This window comes from Somniosus microcephalus, unplaced genomic scaffold, assembly GCF_052327205.1.
Source record: "Somniosus microcephalus isolate GS21.2 unplaced genomic scaffold, FLI_Smic_1.0 unresolved_chr9, whole genome shotgun sequence".
NCBI lineage: Eukaryota > Metazoa > Chordata > Chondrichthyes > Squaliformes > Somniosidae > Somniosus > Somniosus microcephalus.
The window spans coordinates 31106450-31132485 of NW_028225187.1; the positions used below are offsets into that span (position 1 = coordinate 31106450).

General features: G+C 42.1%; 1 protein-coding gene and 1 long non-coding RNA gene across 3 annotated transcripts; both read left to right on the forward strand.

Annotated features, from left to right (window-relative positions):
• The first annotated feature begins 294 nt into the window (after window positions 1–294).
• On the forward strand, window positions 295–7055 carry LOC147085015 (uncharacterized). The gene is made up of 3 exons (XR_015075890.1): window positions 295–546; window positions 3404–3682; window positions 4871–7055. It is a non-coding gene; the product is annotated as an uncharacterized LOC147085015 (long non-coding RNA).
• Window positions 7056–8654: 1599 nt separating this feature from the next.
• Window positions 8655–19345, forward strand: LOC147085016 (uncharacterized). Of its 2 annotated transcripts, XM_085979719.1 has the most exons (6): window positions 8655–9096; window positions 10672–10763; window positions 11745–11801; window positions 12551–12616; window positions 16990–17021; window positions 18505–19345. In XM_085979719.1, exons 1-6 carry the CDS (start codon window positions 9092–9094, stop codon window positions 18631–18633), a joined length of 381 nt encoding a protein of 126 aa, XP_085835845.1. In that variant the 5' UTR covers window positions 8655–9091; the 3' UTR covers window positions 18634–19345. The 2 variants fall into 2 exon arrangements, with proteins under 2 accessions (XP_085835845.1, XP_085835844.1); XM_085979718.1 differs by lacking the exon at window positions 8655–9096 and having other exon boundaries at window positions 10137–10763.
• Window positions 19346–26036: the final 6691 nt, after the last annotated feature.

Sequence of the window (26036 nt, forward strand, 5' to 3'; positions counted from 1 at the left end):
CGTTCCCAAAATAGTTTATTTTCAGTGTATCAAACTAAGAAGAGCTGGGCCAAATGGTGGGGAGCTGCTGCACGAGGATAGATTATCAATAAACCCCATTTACAACCATCAGTAAATTCAACACCACCCGACTGCTGTTTCCTTTCTGTTCTTCTTTTTCCCAGACTTGCCTGGAGTTGGGATTGGGGTTTTCTCGTGTCCAATGTATACGGGCTGTTGTGGAGCAGTTCTCAGTTTGAGTTAAGCATTTGTTAAGCTAAAACCGCCACATTTTGTTCCCAACATTAGATCGCAAATTGGCCTTCAATGTCGACCCACCTTCGGTTTTGGAAGGAGGTGTTCTGAATCTGAATTGTTGGTTCAGAATGCATTATTGGAGGCATAAAGATGTTGGCTTTTACAAGGGCAATATAAGGATTCACTCAATGAAGTTGACCGATCGGAGAGCTCTGCATAGCATTAGAGTGAATAGTTCAAAAGACAGCAGATCATAGCATTGCACTGTTGGCAATAAGGAATCACGAAGTGTTCATGTTCACGTTCAAGGTACGTCGGCAATATTTCAATTGGCGATATCGCTCTTGGATATTTATCCATATTACAGGTCCGGGAGGTTCTGAATCTGTCCACATTTATGCATAGCTGTGTGAGCTCGGAAGAATTTGTTCGTGTTAGGTCAGAGAGGCCTTGAATTTCCGTTCGGTGGTTTCCTGCCGGTAGATGCCTCCAATCGGAAACAAATCTACGAACTTACCTGCTGGTTTGGAGAGCCCGAGGCTTCCGATCCTGGGCCTCTCCTGTTGGAAATGCGCAGAGGCCCAGGTATCCCAGGGGCACATACGGTTTGCAAGCGCTCCTGGGATCACGTGAGAAAGGCGAACAAATCAAAGAAGGGAATCCCCCTTCATACATTTGACAGGTCTGTAGGGACTGAACTGTCAAAAGTATGATTGGGAACCACATTTAAAAACACACTAAAACAGTAAATAAACTATTTAAAATTACAAAATTAAAATGAATTAAAATTCCATTTAATTAAATATTTTAAACATAATTTATAGAAAAAAAATTAAACATTTTTACTGGGCTATAAATAATTTACCGTTTCAAGAGTATTTCTAACTTATAAGTGAGTGATCAAATTTGTTATTTCTAACTTTCATCACTCTTATGCCTACTTTTACCAGTCGGACGAATTCTACAGCCTTTCAGCTGCCGGAAGTTGTGCAAACTCTCCAGCCACAGAGGCTCTTTTCTTGGGCAAGTGGATCATCTGTCAAGAGAATTCTTGACAGATCGCAGGTGCCGGTTTTAAGCGCATACCTGAAATCGGTACCTGCAAGGCCCCTATGGGTGAGTACACAGCTCGTATGCACCCGTGGGGGTTGGAAAACTTGGCCCATGATGGCTGTCTAACACCGTGCTACTTTAGCCAATAATTAACCCAGGGTGGGTCTCCTCCCGTGCACGCACTGGCAGCTATCTTTCTCCTCCCGCCCCACCTCAGAGGAGAATTTGGCGGCTTCCCATTACCAGCCTGTTACATCAAGAGGCTGACGGGGAGTATTCCCCCACTAAACCGAAATATGATGGTGCCTCTCTCCCTAACAACCACGATGATGAGTTGACAAAATGCACCAGCAGGTACTCCTGAAAATTCAGTGGTGGGTCCGCTGATGGACTGTGTGGAAGGACACAATAAGCAGTGTGCTCCTCTCCCCTCTCTTTTGCCCTTTCCACTTACCTGTTTGGCATAAGCTTAATCACAGGCTCCTAATAAAATCTGTACGCTAATGCTGTTGGATGCCCTTATCATCGCAACGGGTGAGTTATATCATCACTGATCCATCACCCTGGCCGGGAGAATCGGGAGTCTTTTTAATTTCAGATGGTGACAGCTGAGCTGGGGGCTGGCTAGGGACAGAGCAATGTAGCTGTGGATATTGGTGGAGTTCACCCTGGTCATACTAGATGGTGAAGACGCAGCAGAGAATGGCTAAAAGAGAAAAGATCTAAGGGAGGATATTCCTGCTGATAATTAAGCCTTGCCCAGTATGGAATTCCGGTTTCAGCAGAATAAATTAAGCAGGTTAAGTTCTCCGCAAACAAAGCAGCGAGAGGAAATCCATAAAAACATAATAATGCTTCCTGCTCTAGTGATCCACAATACAGCTGCTGGTTACCATTAAGTATAGGCGCCCATCGTGGCTATTCTCTAGATGTAATCTCTCCAAATTTGCAGACAACACAAAGCTTGCTGGGCGTGTGTGCTATGAGGAGGATGCCAAGAAACTCCAGGCTGATTTGGAGAGATTGGGTGATTGGGCAAAAGCGTGGCAGATGCAATATAACGTGGATAAATGTGAGGTTATCCACTTTGGTGGCAAAAACAGGAAGGCAGATTATTATCTGAATCGCAATAGATTGGGAGAAGGGGAAGTGCAACGAGACCTGTGTGTCCTTGTGCACCAGTCGCTGAAGGTAAGCATGCAGGTGCAGCAGGTGGTTAAGAAGGGAATTGGCATGTTGGCCTTCGTAGCGAGATGGTTTGAGTACAGGAACAAGGATGTCTTGCTGCAGTTATACAGGGCCGTGGTGAGACCACACCTTGAGTATTGTGTGCAGTTTTGGTCAGCTTATCTGAGGAAGGATCACAGATCACAGAAACCCCACAGTGCAGATAGAGGCCATTTCGGCACATATCCGACCCAATCCCCGTAACCCCTACACCAAAACATATCCCCATTTAATCCCCCTAACACTAAGGGTCAATTTATCATAGCCAATCAACCTAACCCGCCATGGAAGGAGTTCAGCGAAGATTCACCAGGCTGATACCTGGGATGGCAGGAATGACGTATGAGGAGAGATTGGGTCGATTGGGCTTGTCCTTGCTGGAGTTTAGAAGAATGAGAGGGGATCTCATTGAAACTTATAAAATTCTGACGGGACTGGACAGACTAGATGCAGGAAGAATGTTCCCGATGGTCGGGCAGTCCAGAACCAGGGGTCACATTCTAAGGATAAGGGGTAAGCCATTTAGGACAGCAATGAGGAGGAATTTCATCACCCAGAGAGTGGTGAACCTGTGGAATTCTCTGCCACAGAAGGCAGTAGAGGCCAATTCATTAAATATATTCAAGAAGGAGTTGTATATATTTCTTAAGGCTAAAGGGATCAAGGGGTATGGGGATAAAGCAGTGACCAGGTACTGAATTTGGTTGATCGGCCATGATCGCATTGAATGGCGGAGAAGGCTCGTGGGGCCGAATGCCAACTCCTGCTCCTATCTTCTATGTTTCTATGTTTCTCGGTATTGGCTTGCTCTTATTATCAATCTCTGCTATTTGTTTAACACAGTGATAGGAACTGTTACCTATCAATCCATATTCTGTTTTCACAGAACTCTTCACCAAACCTAAACTGAGGTCTGAGCCTGCAGTTGAAATACTTGAGGGAGACCAGTTAAAATTCATCTGTTTTATTGAAAATATACCGTCAAATATTTGCTTAAAATATTCATTTTACAAAAATGGCACAGCTCTGATCTTGACCCCATACTACAAATATATTCTCACTGAGGCAGCTTCATTGAAGGACTCAGGGACTTACCAGTGCGTAGCAAATGCTTTCGACTTTGGTGTGAAAAAGAAGAGTGATGAGGTTTACATTTCGGTAACAGGTATGGACATCCAGCTTTAATTATTGTTCATCTTTCATTTAAAGAATTCTTCAGGGCATTATAGTTAAGTAACCATACGGGAGGGATCCGGTCTGGTAAAGGGTTAACCCTCAAGTTTATCGGGTATAAATCAATTTGAATGCAATCTTTTCAAATCTTATCACCACGTGGCTCTTATACAATCCTTACATTTGCTGAAAACCGCATTTGTAGGAGCTGCAAAATTTGAAGTCCAGTGCCCACTCTCAGTGGGTAACATTAGCTTCCTTCAGTAGTGTGGAAATGGGCGATTATGAAATTGCCTCCCATTATTTGTCCCGCCCGTTTTTGCTTCCCATCATCTTCAGCAGACAGGAAAATCGTGCGTGGTGTACAATTGGCGCAAGCTTCGATATTGGAAATTTTACCCCATGGCTCCAAGGTAAAGATACTTGCTCTGTTTCTGTCTGGCTGAATGAGAAACCAGCAGAACCTGGTCAGGAATAGCAGGGTGTTTAATCAGACAAAGCCTTAGCACTTACTAGTCCCGGAAATCTTTGATAGTTGAATACTCGGGGGTAAAATTTAACTTTGAGAGCGCAGTAGCGGATCAGCAGACAATGGAATTGAAATTTGCCTGTGTTTATAACGGGAGGCCAATCTGCGACCACCGGTTTTGCACCCCATCGAAATTTGAAATTTCACCCCGTCCAATTTCAGTAGAGGTGGAAGAGGATGAGGAAAAACGCCCGAGGTCACTAAAGTGTGAGCCTTTGATGCCCAGGAATTCCGTTTCCACTCCGTTAGATCCGGTCAATCATAACGCTATCTTTGCATTTTCTATGGAGCAGGCAATCTGATGACAAGGTGGGAGTTATCGATCCTGTGTTGGGAGTGGATTTCCAAAGAATGGCATTGTCAGTTGCTGAGCTTCTAGCATGAATGTCGCAAAGTTTGCAGGCGCTGCAACAATGACGAAGGAGACTTCAGTATTTAAGGCCTGGGCGCAAAGCATCATCTAGGCAGAGAGCTGAGTTAAAATTCTGGATCAGGGGCGCGTTCTGGTGTTGTGGGCTAATCTCACAGGACCCGCAGGATGTGTCTTCCACTCAATGTTCCAAAGATTAACATTTGCTGCACAAATCCGAAATTGTAATGTCTGTGATAGTTGTGGAATCTGTCAAATCCATAATTCGTTCTATTTTATAGAGCTCTTCTCCGAACCTACTTTGCGGGCTGATTCTGGAGCTCAATTATTTGAGGGCCAACAGATAAAACTCGCCTGTTTGGTAGAAATATTTTGATCCAATTCTTCCTTGAGACTCGTATTTTACAAAGATGGACAACCTCTCAATTCAGCGGCAGACCACAGCTATTACATCAGGGAAGCATCTCGGCCGGAAGATTCGGGGATTTACCGGTGTGAAGCAACTACTTTGAACCGTGAGGTGAAGAAACTGAGTAATCAGGTTTCAGTTTCAGTCAGACGTGAGTACAATTTAAGATAATTGTTTATCACTTTTAAAGAGAACAGGAAAATCATAGAGAACGAGTAACGCTGATTCAACAGATGATGCCAGGGAATGGAAATTTTATTCAACAGGATAGACTTGAGCCACTGGGACTAACACGGGTTTGCCATGCCTAAGAGTTATTTCATCAGTGCTTAGTACATGCCAATTGCGAGATAGGGCGATTAGGGAAAGCTATTCCCTCTGTTTGCGAAGACAGGAAGGAGGATCAGTAAAGTATAATTATCACTAAAAGCGAGAGGGTAGCGCTTACGTGAACATTTTATGTGTAGCTGACTGCTGGAAAGTAGAATTATTTGTCAGGTGGAACGGTGAAGTTAGATACCACTGCATTTAGGTAGAGTAATGTTTATGGTATTGGAATAGTGCAGAGTTCCTGCTTTTCACTAGCAGAGTCAGGAGGAATAAGGACCAGGCCAACATAGTAGGGTGGCCATAAGTGGATTGCAGTAGGAATCATTGTCGTTCCAGGATCAGGCTTTCCTCTATTAATTCCACCTACTGCTAAAGTAGGAGAGGGAGACGGGCGCCCAATATTGGTGTGGTAACCTATATGTCGAGCCTTCTTTATTATGATGAGAACCCTATTTCACTTTGAAAGTAATGCTACAAATTCTGCAAAAGCAATGTAATTAACAATTTGCAGGAACCCCAGTGTCAAAACCGGAACTGGCAATCAGCCCTGGTAAAGAGTTAATAGAAGGAGACACAGCGTCGTTAACCTGCTCAGTGTTCAACGGTTCTACCCCGATTACTTACATTTTCTACAAAGACCCGGATAAAGAACTCTTCCGTGAGGAGTCCAACCTAACCGAAATTAATTACCAAATCAGTGAAATCAACCAAAGCACCCAAGGGGATTATAGTTGCGGTGTTTCAAACAAAGCGACAGGACGTCCTCTGCAAAGCGATGTTGTTACAGTTTCAGTGATAGGTGAGTTATTATAAGTACCCCTGAGGCAGAACGAAACAAGTGGCTCAAAGTCAGATGAGCCCGGTAATCACTGCTTGTGCCATCAGCTTGGATGGTGTAACATTTTCTTTGACATTCCTCTATGTGAAGTGAGGCACTGCACCATTTACATTAAACAGGTGAATTACTAAAAAGAACTAGAATGTCATCTGATCGCATCAAGTATTGGTCTATAAACTGCAACAGTTATTTGTAGGTTTAAAAAGGCCGATCAGTATGTTTAATTGACAAATTGAGGGAAGTAATACGGATAATTTAAGGACTCAAAACTTAATGCCATAGGTAGTAGTTTCTGGGCTATATGTTTTAGACCACCATTTCTCGACAGTTGTTGCTAATATATTTGTATTCGTTTATGTGATGTGGGTATCTCTGGCAATGCCAGAATTTATTGCCTATCCCTAATTGCCCTTGAGAAGGTAGTGCTGAGCGGCCTTCTTGAACCGTTGCTGTCCGTGTGTTGACGGTACTCCCGTAGTGCTGTGAGGGAGGGAGTTCCAGGAATTTGACGCAGTGACGATGAAGGATCGGCGATAAACTTTTAAATCAGGATGGTAGATGATTTGTAAAGGATCTTACAGGTGCGGTGTCCCCATGCCTCTTCTGCTCTTGTCCTTCTAAATGGAAGAAGTATCGGGTTTGGGAGGTGCTGCCGAAGAAGTCTTGGCATGTTGCTGCAGTGCATCTTGCAGATGGTGCACACTGCAGCCATGATACGCTGGTGGTGGAGGAAGTGAATTTGTTACTTGTTGGATGATGTGCCAATCAAGGAGGCTGCTTTGTACTGGCTGGTGTCGAGCTTCTTGAGTGTTGTTGGAGCTGCACTTATCCAGGCAAGTGGAGAGTATTCCGTCACACGACTTACTTGTGCCTTGTAGATGGTTGAAAGGCTTTGGGGAGTCAGGAGGTGAGACACACGCCGCGGATTACCCAGCCTCTGCCCTATATCGATATCATGGTACCAGGTAGAAGTTTCATAAAACTTGATCTGATTTCATGAAATACTTTTCTTTCGACAACGCAAACAGTATATTGATTTCGTATGATTTATACGTCATAAAGGACACATCACACCTCAGGTGAACATTTATAAGTCTAGTTTCTGATTAAGAAATTGATCATAACTAGATGGAAATAGACCTGAAATAAACTAGCAGAATTTCCCACAAGCGCTTTAGAATTTGAAATTGATAAGGTCAAAAGCAGAGCCATGGTTATAAAGCGAGAGAGAGGGAGAGATTGGAAGGGGTGAGCAAAAAACTGGCTGCAAATATGGGTCTGGTAGGAAGTTTGAAGCAGGCTGTAGTAGAGATGTAAATGCGATTAATGAGATGGTTTAAGAGAGCAGAATCAAATTACTTTCACTAATGGTGTGACAAAGGAAGCGTATATGCCCAATCGGCCACAAATCAATTGACTAAACTGTGTAAAGACAGAGATAAAATTGGAGGAGATTTGTCAGAGATATAGTGAACAGGAGGACCAGGAGTTTAAGTTTATTACATTGGAGGACAGGGAGCTAGATGAAAACAATGGCGAGTAAGAATTTACGTGGGACAGGGACGTTTGGATTAGTTGGAATTAGTGGACAGCGGGGTCAGGAGCCCAGAAAGGAAGTCATTGTAATAATCGAGGCTAGAGCTTGCAAATCCACGGATCAGTGTTTCAGCGTGCAGGGGTTGAGGTGGGTAGAAAGGGAATCAATTTAGTGCAGATTAAAAAATAAAAATTAATTCTGCGTATGGTGCGAGGTTGAATTTGTTATGATTGGAACGGTTTTATATGATTCATGGAATAATTTTGTTTGATTCCAGCACAAAGTCACACAACCGCGATCACAGCAGCCGTTCTTCCACTTTTTCTGATCGCTACCCTGATTGCACTGGTTTCCTTCAAATTTCGGAAAAAGAAACAAGGTGAGCAGTGTCTTACGGGCAGCTGAGTGGCTTGACAGTTACGTGAGGGGATTCAATCCCCTCCATATTCAGATGCAGCATTCGAAATGTAACAGAATGATTTGAGAGGGAGACCAATAGTGTGGGCTGGAGAACGAAGACTTAATTACCAGGATAAGTTCGGATCATGAAGTCAGCTTACTGGTTTGAGGGTATTTTTCCACCTTCTTCCATTTTGAAAAGGTCTGCATCTTGGCGAGGGACAGACAAATAACTGGCAGGTGGTTAGTAAGAGAATGTGAAATCTGATAGCGGATGTCTAATGCCTGGTAACATCTTAAAGTTTCCCAGACGCTCTTTGTGCATTCGTCCTCTGTTTTAGTTAGTGATTCATTTAAATGCACGTTTGCAACAGTTTCTGATTAATAATCAACGAAAAAGTTTACTGTTTGGAGATTACTTAAGGTAACTCAAGCCAGCTCTAGCCAGGAAGAGCGCAATATTTACTGCACAACTTGCTGAAATATGTCTCTTCCTATTTTATCCAGACAATTCCTCAAGTGTTTCACAGCCGCAGGGGTAAGTCTGCAAAATATTTGTATTTGTCAGTCATAACTATATCCATGATTATACTGAAAGGGTGAAAATCGTCTTTGGCATGGTTGCAAATCAGGCGGTATTGCATCTACCACCATTTATACGCCCCTGAATTGAACTGAATATTGGATGGACATTGATGGGCGGTAGGGGCACTTCAGTCAGTTATTCCTCCACGCCCAATTCGAATTTCTCCCCGTAGTATCTGATATAGCTCCGCTGGAGACAGTTACAATTTTTAAGAGCTAAATATTACCTTATTTTTGTTTTTGCTTTTTAGTTTATCAACAGGCCAGTCAGCCTAACATAGTTATTTGAAACCATTATTACGGAAAAAATAAACTTTTATTTGGAAATCACGGTTTAATCAAGGAGATCCAACATGGATTTGTTGAAGGCAAATCGTGTCTGACAAACTCGATTGAATTCTTTGATGAGGTAACAGAAACTTTTGATCAAGGTAGTGTAGTAAATGTTGTGTATATATAGACTTTCGGAAGGCAGTCGACCGAGGCTTGTTAAAAAATATGTAAACTCATGGGATTAAGGGAACGTGGCGGTATGGATAGGGAATTGGCTCGGTGACAGGATGCAGAGTGTGGTGGTGGATGGATGTTTCTCAGACTGGGAGGTGGTTTTGCAGTTCTGTTCCCCAAGGGTCAGTTTGGGGTCCATAACTCTTTGCAATTGCAATGAGCGACCGAGATTAAGGTGTAGGGGGCAACATTGTAAACTTGCAGATGACACATAACTTGGCCAGGTAGTAGATAGTGATGAGGATACTTGTAGTCTTCAGGGTAACATAGACAGGAATGGTTAAATGGGCAGAAGCATGGCAGTTGGAGTTCAACCCTGAGAACTGCGAAGTGATGTACTTCTGGAGAACTAATCTGGAAAGACAATATACAATAAAGGATTCGATTTTGAAAATGGTGGATGAGCAGAGATGACTTGATGTGCTTATAAACAAATTCTTAAATATGGCAGGACAAGTTGCTAAGTTGGTTAAAGCAGCATAGGGAACACTTGTATTTTTTAAATATCGGCTTAGAATATAAAAGCAAAGAGAACATGCTAGAACTTTTGAAATCAGTAGTTAGACCTCAGCTGGCCAATTCTAGGCAGCAACTTGCCAAGGCTCCTTCGACAGCACCTCCGAAACCCGCTATCTCTTCCACCTAGAAGGACAAGGCGCATCAGAACACCACCTCCGAGTTCCCCTCCAAGTCAAACACCATTCTGCCTTAGAAGTATATCGCCGCTCCTTAATCGTCGCTTGGGCCAATGTCCTGGAACTCCCTCCCTAACAGCACTGTGGGAGTACCTTCACCGCACGGACTGCAGCGGTTCAAGAAGGCGGCTAACCACCACCTTCTCAAGGGCAATTAGCGATGGGGAGTATATGCTGGCGTTGTCAGCGACGCCCACATCCCAAATACAAATAAAATCACACTACAGGAAACATGCAAGAGGCAAAGAAAGCATACAGAGGATGTTTACAGGATATTACCAGGGATGAGGGACTTTATTTACGAGGAGTGGTTGGAAAATTAGGAGGTGGAAGAGAGAAGGTTAAGGGGTGAGTCAATAGTGATTTTCAAGAGGACGAGAGGTTTTGTTAGAGTAGATAGAGAAACAATATTCCCTCTTGATCAATAACTAGAGTTCATAGATTTAACATCATTGTAAAAAGATCTTGAGGGGAGATGTGGAGAACTATTTTTCATTCAGAGAGTTGTCGGTATCTAGAACACTCCAACTGAAAATTTGGTGGAAGCGATTTCCATCAATAACTTTAGCAGTTAATTGGACGGATCTTTGAGGATGAGGACCTTACAGGGCTGCAGACAAAAGCCAGGGATATGGGACTAAGCAAGATTGCTCCTTCACGGAGTTCGATGTTCTCTGTAGCTACTGCTGAATGTTTCTATGATGCTGTAACATTTCGTTGAAAGTGAACTTTGAGTTGTTGATGCATGAATCCTTAATATCTAAGAATATTTTCGTGCAAAGGGTGACAACTGAAAATAGATCTGTACCTCCGAGTGAAGAAACATCTGCGAGCAATTTCGAGTATGCAGTTGGGGGATCAGCCCCAAATACTGGTAAGCATGAACTGACACTTGAAAAATATGGTAGATTGTTCACGGTAACATTTGTTCTGCTGGTAACCCACTGTCACATCAGTGGAAGTTCAGTGAAAACTTTAGGGAGACGGCCGTTTCACATGACTTGCACCAATATTCCGCCGACATTGCGATGGGACATGGTGGAAATCGACCATGGACATTGGAGATCTTCATCTGCAAGCATTCAGCATACTCTAGTTAGATTTATAACTTACTGCCTGGACAGGTAGCATCGCATGGGTTGAGCATACGAAGGGAAATAGTTTGGGGTCGTTGGCACGGTCCATTTGAACCATGTTGATAGAAAGAAATGCAGGTGGTTCAGTAAAGGATGTGCCTGTTGCCCCAGCAGACTGAGCTGTCTGCGCTCTTTGCAGATGATGCTAACTGCTCCGACGCCAAGACAAAAAGCTACCCCTTATTCCCTTTTCCTTTTGAATTAATTATTTCCTCTACTTCTCATTCTTCTTTTTCTGAAGTTAGTGGGTCCCAATCGGCCGGGATTGATAGGAAGGCATCTGGGTGCTAGTCCATATGTGTTAATCTCAGAAACTGATAATCAGACATAATGAGCAATATCTTGAGTACTCAATTGACATTGGGACCTGTCTCCTCACAACCACTACAAATCAAATTTCCAAGCAAAGAATGATGGAACTGGACCTCTCACCGCTATCTGGGTGAAAGGAATGGAGAGAATGAGAGAATGTGCTGCTCACCGCCACCCTGTTTATAAGCAAGTGACTCAGCCCAGCCCCATGGCTTGGGACCAAGACACTTCATGACTTTGCTCACGGGACTTTGGATCAGCTTGTATTGATCAGGGTAAATAGTTGCTAGCTTTTAAAACCAGTGAACACAGCTGTAAATTTCCAATCATGAATTGTAGGATGGGTCTGGTATCTAAGTGCTTCCTTGATTATCATTGATCGCAGTTTCCTCTTTCTCTCTCTACAGCTTCTAGTTCTGATCAGGTAACCTACAGTTTAGTAGAAGGCACGAAGCCCATGGAAGGTAAGGAATCGCTGTGTTACTTTGCTAGAGGGCTTGTTAACTACTGTAAGTGTAGCGTCTGTCTTCAGTTTGTGAGACGTCATCTGGGAAGAGCCTGAATCGATTGATGCATTATAGGACTGACACCACAGTACCAGTATTTGTAAAAGAAAAAATCACTATAGGCTCTTTGTAAGTTCCATCTCTCGGGATTAGTATCCTTAGAACCTGCACACAAACTCCCCTGTTCTGGTTTTTTGATAACATCATAACTGGCCGGACTATTAATGTTGCCATAAACTGCAATGACGATAACAAATGCTTAATATAAGTCGATCGATACATTTGAAGGCAAATAATGTGTACTTTTGGTGGCAAACATCATCCATTCTTGGACATTTAAATCAATGCTATTCAATTAATGGTTATATATCATCCTTATTAAACTGATGGAAAAGACATGATCTATTCCCATGCACTATATTCATATTATGGATACTAATACGGTTGTCTCAATTCATTATCGCTATCAATTAATTTATATCAAGCAATCAATCAGTCTACCTTTGTAAATGGCTATCCATTTATCCATCAATATGTTTCTATCTATGTATCTATCTATCTTTATATCTATTTTCCAAATATCTATATCTTTCTATCTATCTCCCCGTGTCTTCCTCCCTATTTCTCTATATATATCTATCGTCTCTCTATCATCTATATATTAATCCCTCGATTTTGACTTGTTTTCTCTTTTTGTTTCTGTTTAGATATTACCGGAAATGCTGCCAATTTAGTGTATTCGGAGGTCACTATCAGAAAGTCACGAGACTGTGGTAAATTCTGTGAATTGTTCGCTGCTGTTGCTAAGGGAGATGATAATTACAGTTCTAGATAATGTTGGGATATTCCTGTGCTTGGTATAGTGGGAATGAGGCACATGGACTGTAAACTAAATAGTGGGGGTTGGGAATCAGGTGAAGGGGAACTTCGAAAGTCAAAGAGAAGGTAGAAGGTAATAGTGCAAGGTAGCGATAGGGTTAATGATAACTAGAGAGTGACAGGAGGAGATAGAGCATACAAACATAAACGTGCAACTACACATAGATTCAGAGTCGGTAAAAATGGTATAAAATAAATAAAAGTTATTTATCTGAATGCACACAGCATTCGTAACAAGATAGATGAGTTGGCGGCATGAAGAGAAATAAATGTGTGTGATCTGAAAGCCATTACAGAGACGGGGTTGCAAGGTGACCAAGGCTGTGAACTGAATATTCAGGGGTATTTGACATTTCGGAAGAATAGGCAGAAAGCAAAAGGAGTTGGGTAGCTCTTTTAATAAAGGATGATATCAGTGCAGTGACGAGAAATGATATTGCCTCAGGAAATCAAGATGTAGATATAGTTTAAACGGAGAGAAGAAATAATAAGTGAAATAAGTCACTAGAGGGAGCAATCTATAGGCCTCGTAAAAGTACCTACACTGTAGGACAGAGTATAAATCTTGAAATAATATTGGCTTGTAAGAAATATACTGTGATAATCATGGGCAATTTTAATCTTTATATAGATTGAACAAATCGAATTGACAAGGTTAGCCTTGAGGACGAGTTCATAGAATGGATTCAGGATGTTTTGCTAGAACAATACGCTGTGGAATCAACCAGGGAGAAGTCTATTTTAGACCTGGCAATATGTAATGAGGCAGGATTAATTCATGATCTCATGGTAAAGGATTCTCTAGGGAACAGTGATCATAGCATGATGAATTTCTAATTCAGTTTGAGGGTGAGAAACTTGGGTCTGAAACTAGTGTCCTAAACTTAAATAAAGGCAGTTACAAAGGTATGAAGGCAGAGTTGGCTAACGTAGACTGGGAAAATAGATTAATGAGTAAGACGGTAGAAAATCAGTGACAGGTATTTAAGGATATTTTTCGTAACTCTCAGCAAAGATTTATTCCAGCGTCAAAGGCAGACTCTACGAGAAGGATGAACATCTGTGGCTAACTAAAGAAGTTAAAGACGGTATCAAATTGAAAGAAAAGGCAGATAATGTTGCAAAAATTAGTGGTAGGTCAGAGGATTGGGAGATTTTTGGAATTCGGCACAGGATGAATAAAAAACTAATAAAGAGGAAGAAATAGATTATGAAAGGAAACTAGCACAAAATATAAAGAAACAGACAGTAAGAGCTTCTACATGTATATAAATGGGAAGAGAATAGCTAAAGTAAACGTTGGTCACTTAGAGGATGGGACTGGGGAATTAATAATGGGAAACAGGGAAATGGCAGAGACTTTGAATACACTAAAAGCATCACAATAATAATTGGTAATCAAGGGCTATGTTCACAATATATATCAGTAATTTAGGTGAGGGTACCAAATGTAATATTTCCAAGTTTTCTGACGTCACGAAACCAGGTGGGATTGTGAGTTGTGAGGAGGATGCAAAGAGGCTTCAAGGTGATTTGGAGAAGTTGAGTGAATGGGCAAATACATGGCAGATGCAGTATAACGTGGATAAATGTGAAGTTATCCATTTCGGTACAAAAAACAGAACGGCTGAATATTATTTAAATGTTGATAGATTGGGAAATGCTGAATTACAGAAGGACCTGGCCGTCCCTGTACACCAGTCACTGAAAGCAAACATGGAGGTGCAGCAAGCAGTTAGGATGGCAAATTATATGTTGGCCTCCATTGCAAGATGACTTAAGTAGAGGGAAAATGAAACCTTACTACATTATACGTGGCCTTGGTGAGACCTTGTGCATTTTTGGTCTCCTCACCTAAGAAAGGATAAACTTGCCACAGAGGGAGTGCAGCGAATGTTCACCAGTCTGATTCCTGGGAAGGCAGGACTGTCGGATGAGCAGAGATTTGGTCGACTAGGCCTGTATTCACTAGAGTTTAGAAGAATGAGAGGGGATCTCATTGAAACGTATAAAATTCTGACAGTGCTAGACAGACGGGATGCAGGGAGGATGTTTCCCTGGCTGGGCGGGTGGGGTCTAGAACGATGGGTCACAGTCTCAGGATGCGGGGTAGGACATTTAGGACTGAGATGAGGAGAAATTTCTTCACTCAGAGGGTGGTGAACCTATGTAATTCTCTACCACAGATGGCTGTCGAGGCCAAATAACTGAATATATTTTTAGAAGGAGATAGCTAGATTTCCAGACACAAAAGGCATCAAGGGGTATGAGTAGAGAGCGCGAATATGATATTGAAATAGATAATCAGCCATGATCACATTGAATGGCGAGCAGGCTCAAAGGGATGAATGGCCTACTCCTGCTACTAATTTTCAATTCACTATGTTTTCTAAATCAATGACTATCACTAGAGAAGAACTGCGAGGCAAATTAATGAGACTAAAGACTGACAATTGCCCTGGACCTGATGGCCTACTTTCAAGGGTCTTAAAAGAAGAGGCTCCAGAGATACTGGATGCGTTGTTTGTAATCGACCAAAATTCCATGGATTCTGGCGAGCTCCCAGTGCCTTGGAGAACCGCAAATGTAGCACTTCTATTAAAGAAAGGAGGGAGGCAAAAAGCAGGAAACTATAGGCCAGTTAGCCTAACATCTGTCATTGGGAAAATGCGGGAATCCATTATTAAGGAAGTCATAGCAGGACATTTAGAAAATCCTAATGCAAACAAGCAGAGTGAACATGGTTTTATGGAAGGGAAATTGTGCTTGACAAATTTACCAGAGTTCTTTGAGGATGTAACGAGCAGGGTGGATAAAGGGGAACCATTAGATGTGGTGTATTTGAATTTCCAGAAGGCATTCGATAAGGTGCCACATAAAAGGTTACTGCACAAGATAAGAGCTCATGGGGTTGGGAGTAATATATTAGCATGGATAGTGGATAGGATAACTAACAGAAAAATGAAAAGCCGGGATAAATGGGTCATTTTCCAGTTGGCAAACTTTAACTAGTGGGGTGCCACAAGAATCAGTGCTGGGGCCTCAACTATTTACACTCTATAGTAATGACCGGGCCAAATTTGCTGATGATACAAAGATAGGTGGGAAACAAATTGTGAGGAGTACACAATTAGTTTGCAAATATAGATATGTTAAGTAAGTGGGCAAAAATATCGCAGATGAAGATTAATGTGGGAAAATGTGAGATTATCAACTTTGGTAAGAAAATTAAAACAACAAATTATTATTTAAATGGAGGGAGACTATTTAATCCTGCCATACAGAGGGATCTGGGTGTCCTCGTATTTGAAACACAAAAGGTTAGCATTCAGGTACAGAAAGTAATTAGGAAGGCAAATGGAATGTTGTCCTTTATTGCCAGGGGGTGGAGCATTAAAGTAGGGAAATCTTGCTACAATTGGAGTACTGCATGCAGTTTTGGTCTCCTTATTTCAGGCGGGATATACCTGCATTGGAGATAGTTCAGAGAGGGTTCACTAGGCTAATTCCTGAGATGAAGCGATTGTCTTCTGAAGAAACGTTGAGCAGGATGGGCCCATACACATTGGAGTTTAGAAGAATGAGAGGTGATCCTATTGAAACATATAAGATTCTGAGGGAGCCTGACAGGGTAGATTTAGGGAGGATGTTTCCCCTCGTGGGGTAATCTAGAAGTAGGGGGCACAGTCTCAGGATAAGGGATCGCCCATTTAAAATGGCGATGAGGAGTAATTTCTTCTCTGAGGTTCGTGAATCTTTGGAATTCTCTACCCCAGTGAGCTGTGGAGGCGGAGTCATTGATTGTATTCAAGGCGGAGATAGACATATATGTGAGCTACAGGGGAGCGAAGGGTTTTGAGGAGCGGATGGGAAAGTGGCGTTGAGGGCAATATCAGATGAGAAATGATCTTATTGAATGGTGGTGCTGGTTCGAGGGACCGAATGGCCTACTCTTGCTCCTATTGCTTATGTTTCTTATGAAATATCACGTAGATGTTATTAGCACATGTAATTTTTACCTTACTCAGCCTGGCCGAAAATGGACAGGGTCTGGTGAAATGCGGTTCTCAATCGCACCCATTTTTACCCTCCTACTACAATGGAGAGAAAATCCACTGGGGATAAACCCAGAAATTGTCCCGATCCCTTCAGTTTACCGGCAGGGTAGGTGAGATTAAAATGACCCCGGATTAGGCTGGATTTATCTAATTCTGTTCATCAACTTCCCCAGATTGTTTCATTTATAATGCGTCTCCTTTATTTACAGGTAATGATGGTGGCGCCTCAGGAAGGAAACAGGTAAGTTATCTTTATAGGGGAAAGATGCTGCTGATAAATACCACGACCAATGCGGGTACATTTCTAACTTACCTTCGCAAAGTAAAGTGTCAGCCATCAGTTATAGCAATGGCCCGATTGATACACACACCCTTATTGAAAAGATAGTCGTTTGGACTGTGAACCGAGCAGCACATTCGCTGTCACCCGTTATGGTCCCACACTGCCCAAAAGCAATTTTAAACCTGATGTCTATTATTCTCTATCATTGGGGCAGATATTCTGCTTGCTTCTTGGGCTTAATAGAGGCAATCAGGATCTTTCACGCAGAATAGAAAACGCACACATTTAATTTGCATTGATTTGAATTAAAAGTAGAATCCGGCGGTTCCGATCACTGCAAGTTTTAAGCCTTGACCCAATTTCTAATATCCACATCATTCTGTCTGCAAAGGTCATCACTAAACTGAATATATTGTCTCCACCCCACTCAAGTAGCCAGTGAATAGTAATTTAATTCCCGACGATTATTTTAAAAATTCAGTTACCAGTTGTTTACAAAATGGTAAAGACAATTGTAGATTCATTCCCCCGAAAGTTCATTGCAATCATGGGTGCAGTAGCTTAGTGGTGACATAACTGGACTAATAATCCAGAGGCTTCGACTAATGATCCGAAGAAATGAATTCAAATCCCACCACCGGCAGCTGGGGAATGTAAACTCAGTTAAATAAATAAATCTGGGATAAAAAGCTGATAACAGTAAAGGCGACCACGACACTCTCAGGTTGTTGTAAAACCCAACTAATGTCCTCCAGGAAGGAAATTGGCTGTCCTTACCTGGTCTACCCTATATGTGACTCCAGACCCACTGCCAATGTGGTTGACAGTTAACTGCCCCTGAAATGGCCGAGCAAGTGGCGCAATTGCAACAAACCATTACGAAAAGATGTTACCCCTATGGTAACACCTTCCCCTCCAAGTCACACACCATCCTGACTTGGAAGTACATTGCCATTCCTTCATCGTCGCTGGGTCAAACTCCTGGAAATCCCTGTCTAACAGCACTGTGGGATAACCTTCACCACACAGATGCAGCATTCCAAGAAGGCGGCTCACCACCACCTTCTCCAAGGCAATTAGGGAGGAGCAATAAATGCGGGCCTTGCCAGTGATGCCCACATCCTGTGAATGAATAAAAAATTATCATCCCTTGTTTAAATTTAGTCGTTGGTTTATTCATTGCTCGTTTCATTCCAACCATTTTCTTTAATTTTTTTGCTATAAAATAAATTCAGAGAGGAATCATAAGTGTATTTTTGTGTGACCTCAGCCAGTTAATTGTCAGTAGTTTTGAACACACTGAAAATCGGGCGATATTGAATTGGCCATCCATTATCCATCTCTCCCGACTTCCCTTCCACTGAAATAACCACTGATTCTACCTCGCCAGCTGTGCACCACCGCCTGAGACCAATTTCAGCTTCCTGTTCATTAATTCCAGGCTAACAAGAATGGTCCCAACGACTATTGTGTCACATACGCCATAGTTAACCGTGCAAACACTGAAGCTAGTTTGGAAGGAGGCCCAATGGAAGAAGGCTGTGTCTACGAAAACTTTCCACGGAAATAAGAGCAAAGCAGGATTAACAAGCATAGAAACAACAAAGAAAACAGAATGGAGGCAACGGCAATCAACTTGTGCTCTGCGCAAATTACCTGCCCTCAGGGACTTTAGTCTGAAGGCAGGTTAGGCCATTGTTCCTTGTGCAAGGCCTTCTAGGCACAGAGTTCGTGCCCGCCAGCCATTCAATTTATACGTATGTTTTACTCTGACAGGACTTTATATCTCTGCAGCTTATATTTTGCAGAGGGCTCCTACCTCTGGCTTTGGTGGTGCTACCTGCAAGACTATACTGTTTGTAAGACCATTACATCAGAATGTATACCCATTTTATCCATGTTAAAATGCAATTAACTAACGGGCGTGTTGGGGCTCTTGCTCTAATATTCTGCCAGTGTTCTTGAATGCTTCCGTAACTGCAGAGGGAGATCAGTAGATCTTCTGGAGAAATTATGCAAATGGCCGAAGGTGGGAGAAAACCTGTAGCAATTTCCAGGGTCAATTTTTTCTTTAATAATGTTGTAAAATGAATGCTATCAAATTGACCGCTTGTATAACCCCACGGCCTATTTACTTTTCCATTATTTTGAATAAAGGAAAAGCGGGCATGATGTACAATGGGAGCCTTGATTGATATCATACATTTCCCATCCTCGCCCAAATTCCAATCTATCTGACTGCCACAAATAAACTGTGTATAGAGTAACTGGTTACTGCTTAATCTTCATCACCTTAGGGTTTAGCATTCGAGGGGCAGAGCGCAGGGTAATACATCTGGCGGGGAGGATGGCTTGTTACTTGCAAAACCCATCGAATTTTGCTTTCTTTCAGCCTTTAAACATCAGGCCATTCCGTTACCGGTATCCCTCTTGCCAAATCTTCCATCCACATTCTGGCGGTAAAGTCTGAACTCTACCTCACCATATATTAGTGCCAAATGCATAAGACATAGCGTTTTGTATTGCTACATGATATGATGGGATTTTAAAAATTACACAGAATTTAAAGCACAGTAACCGGCCATTCTGACCAACTGGTCTGTGCTTGTGTTTATGATGCACACGAGACTCTTCTCACCTTCTTTCGTCTAATCCTATCAATATCTCCTTTAATTCCTTTCTCTCATATGTACTTATCTAGATTACCCTTTAAGATATCTGTGTTGTTAGCCTCCACCACCTAAACTTCTGGAATTTCTATAAGTGGACTCCTCTTCTCTATGCCTACCCTATCAAACCCCTTCATAATTTAAAATAACTCTACTCGTTCTCCCCTCAGACTTCTGTTTTCTACAGAAAAGAATCCCGATCTATTAGTTATATCTTGAGAGTTAAGACGTTTCATTTCTGGTATAATGCTCCTCAATACGTTTTACCTTCTCTTTTTCCTCTATGCATTTTGTAATATATAACAATAAAGAACATAAGAAGTAGGAGCAGGAGTAGACCATATGGAGCCTCGAGGCTGCTCTTGCATTCAATAAGATCATGGCTGATCTTCAAACTTAACTGCACTTGTTTGCCCGGTCTCCATGTCCCATGTATCCACTAGAATCCAAAAATCGATCTTATCTCAGCCTTGAATGTACTGAACGATTCTGCATGCACAGCTAATTCGGAAAGAGAATTCCAAAGAGTAACTAACCTCTGAGTGAAGACATTTCTCCTCATCGCTGACCCATATCTTGAGACTATGCCCCCTAGTTATAGACTCTCCAGCCAGGGGAAACAGCCTGTCAGCATATAACCTGCAAATCCCCCTCTGAATCTTATGTTTCAATGAGCTCACCCCTCATTCTTCTAAAATCCAGTGCTTATGGTCTCAATCTACTCAATCTCTCCTCATCGGACAACCCTCTCATCCCGGGAATCAATCTAGTGGAGCTGCATTGAACCGCCTCTAAAATGGAGACCACAAGTGTACACAATACTTTAATGTGGCCCAACTACGTTTCTATACAAATTTGACATGGCTTCTCTGCTTTTCAATGCATTTCCTCTAGAAATGCACGCCAATACTTTGGTAGCATTTTTAGGGCCTTGTCAAATTGCGTTACTAATTTTAATGATTTGTGAATGTGTACCCCTGGATACCTTTGCTCCTCTGCCACATTTAGATTCTTATTTTGCGAGGATAAAGTGCTTCCTCATTCCTTCTACCAAAATTCACAACCTAACTATGGTAAAATTCGCTTGCCATGTAGATGCCCATTCAGCATGATTATTACCGTCTTTTTACATTTTATCGTGCTTCGACAATAACTTTTTATCGCTGAATAATAAATATAATGTTAAGAAATATTCCCTGTTGTTCACAGATTGAGACATAAGTGTAAGTCTATTCACTAGGATTTCAACAAACCTTCTGCTAATTCAATGCACAAATAAAATGGCTTTAGTTTGAAACTGGGCAATGACCATGCCTTTCTGCCGGTGTTTCACTGGAGACTCTCTCCCAATGATTGGGTAGGACAGGGGAGGAAAAATGTATTTCTGGTGTCTTTCACTCATATTCCGGTGCATATTTAAAATATATATATTTATTTTAATCAATAAGTATTCTTGGATGCAGCACAATATGAATATGGTAACAATTAATTCTGAAGATGGCTCCAAAATGATTAATTACTTTTTCGGAAAATTAGAGAATGTAATAACAAAAAATTTGTTAGTTTCTTATGGGCATTCCATATATTTATATAGCGCATTCTCAGTCTGTTTTAATCTACCTATCGAACTAACACTCTGTGTTTGACTTACGACCTATCTAAATATCTGTCTGTTTCTTCATCCTCAGTCTAACAAATAATCAAAGGCATGCATCAATAGGACAGTTTTAGTTCCAATGATAGATTTTATCAGTAGAATCGTACAGGTACTAACCATAGAACTCTTTCAGTCGGCAAGTATATGTAATCAACATAGGCCTGTACGAGTAGGAGTATAAAGTTTGAAAAATGTTCCTGTAACAAAAGGACAGTATACTCACTAATCAAAGATCCGCAGCACTAGGACAATATAAACAGTCATTAAAATATCTGAGCCAGTATGACAGTTAAGTTATTAATCAAAGGCCTGTACCAATAGGACAGTATAGATAATGATTAGAGACCTGCAGCAGTCGGACATTATAGGCACTAGTCATAGACCTGTAGCAAAAGGACAGATATTGGCCCAGAAATTCGGGTCTCCATGGGTGAGTACGCACGGGGTACTCACCAGTAAGGCCGATGGAAGTGCCGGTTTCCTGCATGCACTGCGCATTCGCGGGAAACTGGCACTTCCTTTCCACTGAAAGCAGGGGTTCAGAGGTCACGTGCGCGGGGGAGGCTGCGTGTGCGCATCTAACTTACGTTTTTCTTACAGGTTTTTCCGTGAGGGTAAGTCTGCAGAATTTAGAAATACAAAAAGCAGGCGTAAGGTCTGCTTCTTACAAGGTAAATGGTGAATTAATTAAATTAAAACATTTTTTTCCACAGGTTTATTATTTTTAAATACTTTACAGTTAGGTAAGTTGATTATTAGTCCCGTTAGAATAAAAAAATATTTTTTTCAAAAATTTCTATTATTGTTTAAAATAGTTATTTCTTGTAATTTATAGTTTGTTTAGTGCTATTTTGGGGCCGGTGCACTTCCTGTCAAGACTTATGAATGGAGCATTCCCTGCTCCGATTGGCTGCTCATGGCCCACGTAATCCCAGGGGACGCTTCAAACTAACTGTGCCCCTGGGATACGCAAGCACTGTGCGCCGGCAGTTTGACCAGGACCCGGATCGGAATCCCACGGGAGCCCACAACTCAACCGCTGGCGCGCTAGGTTAGTGCAGATCAGGGGCTTACACCCGCAGGAAGCAACCGACCTACAATTCTGGGCCAATGTAATGAGCAATGACCGGCACCTCTAGGGCTATATATGTGCTAATAACGAACGGCACGGTTAGTAAATTACAGGTTGCTTATCCAGTAGCTCTGTATCGGTCCCAGTCATAGACCAACACCAATGGAACTGTGCAGATTCTAATTAGAGTTTGCCACGATATTATAGATTGGGTATTTATCGGAGATCTGTGCAAAGAGGACAGTATAGCTACTAATAGCTGGCCTGTACTAGAAGTCGTGTCTAAGTACTGATCATATACATTCTGCAGTAGGACAGTCGAGGCAGCAATCATAGACCTGCACCAGTAGGTGATACCTACAGTGAGCCCGAGAGAGGAACAATATTGTGTGGCTCAAGGAGATGCCCCATTTAAGCCTCGTTTTGGGCTTCAGTTATTTGAGAGTCGAATCACCTATTTGCTAAACATTATTGACGGAATTAAGCTCTCGGGACTTAAATGGTTAATCGTGCCAGGGTGTACCACCTCCCTTACCCCTCTACCGTTGTACCAGGCCACATACACAGAGCGGGAGTTGACCACTTCCCTAAGCCCGTGAAAAAAACAAGCCTTCACCCTGGGGCCACAGACCAGGCCAGTCTCTCTGTTAACGTTACAAACTGCGGTTAGAATAAATCATATTTGAAACAGTTTGAACAGATTACTACGGCCTGGATTCCAACTGTTCGCTTCTGATAAGAATTCAGTTTAAAACTGACAGGGCTCAGGTAACTTTTCAGCGTTAGGGTGGATTCGTCATCGTGTCCGGTTTAATTTCCTCTTGGCTCCAATGTGGTCAGAAGTCACAGTGATCACAGTGTGCAGTCGGCTGGTGCATGGGCAGCGAGCAATACAGCTGCAGACTGCTCTCGGGGAACTCGCTCCAGCCGCTGTCTCCTCATTCCCCGTAAGTACCGACTCGGGATCTGCGCGTGCGGGCGTTTGGTAATGAAGAAGTCGAACAGTGTCAGCGGCTGAATGTGATTCTATGATATCAGTTTTCAGGTGAACAGAACTGAAAACAGCTGATCCGAAGCGCGGGTCTTCACAGAGGGAGGTGGACTGCTTCTCGGATCCCCCGCATTCGAAATGATTCACATCTGTCGCCTTCTGACCTTGTGTAAGTAAATCTCAAATATTTCCAGTGCCTTTGAAAATCAACGTCACTCACCCCTGACCGTTAACCAGATTAATAAGACTCATTCAGTGAGAGGGTGCTTCACAGTAAATTAATATTCAGACTTTATTAAGGTCAAACATTCAATTATACTGCATTGAAATGTCATTTCCATGCTTCAGTTTTAATCAGAATTTAGTGGAACAACAGAAATAAGTTTGATTAGTCAGGCAAACAGGATCTTTCTGCTCATCTAAGGTTGCAGCCGACCTTAGTCACATCTAAACGGTCCAATATTTATTATTTCACCAATTATTTAGCCTCACCTGCAGAAACTGCTTGCACGTTTCTTATTGTTGTCGTTTTGTTTATTAGAAAAAAATAAATGTTTTATGCGCTTCATCTCAAGTATCAGAGTTGGCTCAGTTGACTCACTCTTACAAATTGCTCTTAATACATGCGGTGAGATTTACAGTGCGTGGGTTCTGTGGCTAGATGTTAAACTTGGTCCATGTCATTGCTTGATGATTTCGTGTGCGGCAGGCACGCTTCTTGTTAACAACTGCCACAGTGCGAGAGAGAGAGAGAGAGAGAGAGGGAGAGAGAGAGGCGGAGCGGGAGAGGGAGTCAGTGCGAAAGACAATCAGATAGGGACAGAGAGAGACAGATAGACAGAGATTGTAAGAAAGTAACAATTAAGCTGTCCACGAAGGAGAGTGACAGAGAGAGAGAGAGAGAGAGGGCAGGAGTTTTTTTTTCAACTCAGTTTTGCAGATTCACGATGAAGGGCTTCTTTTATTTTCTGTTGTGAGGGAGAAAATAGACATTAACGGGACGACAACACTTGAGTTAACAAAGCTGAGGAGAACATATTTACTATGATTATACTTGACCTAAACTGACGGCTTAAGGGTGTTTGGCAAGGAAATTTAAAATGCTGCATCTTTAAAATTAATTTCTGATGCTGTTTATTGGAATTTAGACAGAAATGACTCTTTATGGCCACAGGACATTGAGGCTGCCTTCCTGTGAGATGCTGACGTCAGCGCTCTATTGGCTTGTTAACCACTGGATCACAAGCCCAGCAAACAGGAACAAACAACAGGGTTTGCATCTTTAATGTACCACCGACTCTTTCACCAGAATCTCATCTATTTTAGTAACTTGACATCAGTTGTGGGACCATGTTGGTCACAGCTACTTCCACAGATTAATGAGGTAGAGCTTAAAATATGTGAAGTTAACCTCAAGTTGTTCATTCTTGAGCATATAATAGGCCCCATGATTTATTTGTTGCACAGCACATGAAACCCACTTTTTGGAAATATTGGCCTAACTGAATGCTTGAAACATTCACCCTATTGAATCCTAGCTGGACAAAAGTCCCAGGTTCTACATGTTGAACAATGAAATACAGACACATCTGCATTGACCATTGACCCTTTTGCAATTATATTTGCAAGGTTTGCAGCAGCAGGCATTGCCTTAGTAGTCTGATTCCTGTGGCCTGAGGCGCGACAAAAGCTTCCTGCTGCTTTCTGCTGCTAGCGGCTGGGTCATGTATTGTCTTCACGAGTATCAGTTGCAACCCAGGTAATACTTGTGATTCTGAATCGATTAAAGATGAGTTAACTGATGATAGGAACATACCAACAGGAGTAGGCCATTCAGCCCTTCGACGCTGCTCTGTCATTCAATTATATGATGGTTAATCTGTACCTCCACTCCAATTACCCCACTTTGCTCAACATCCATTGTTACGCTTACTCAACTCGTGTCAGCCGTGGCTCAGTGTATAGCATTCTCGCCTCTGAGTCAGAAGGTTCGTGTGATTCCGGTCCCACTACAGGGACTTGAGCACAATCAACTAAGCTGATACTCCAGTGCAGTGCTGAGGGAGTGCCGCACTGTCGGATTGGCCGTTTTTTATAATAGACGTTAAAGTGAGGCCCCTTCCAGGGTGTTTATCCCTGGTGCCCTGGGCAATATTTGTCCCTCAATCAACATGACAAAAACAGATAATCTGGTCATTATCAACATCATTGTGTGAACATTGGCTGCCACATTTCCTACACTGACTAAACTTTAAATGTCCTTCATTGGTTTTAAAACGCTTTGGGAAGTTCGGAGGTCTTGAAAGGCGCTATAGGAATGCAACTATTTCTTTCATTTTTTAACGAAGATCTATCGATCTCCGTCTTCGAAGTACCAATTTACCCGCAAAATCCACAGCGGTTTTTGTAAAGAGCGTTGAAATTTCTCACTACACATTGTGTGAAAAAGTGCTTCCTGATTTCCATCCTAAATGGCCTATAAACAATTTTAATGAAATATTCCCTTCTCCTTGACAGAACAATCACACTCATTGGCTCTCAGAACAATGATACATTTCAATATTTGTCAGTTTCCTTTCATCCG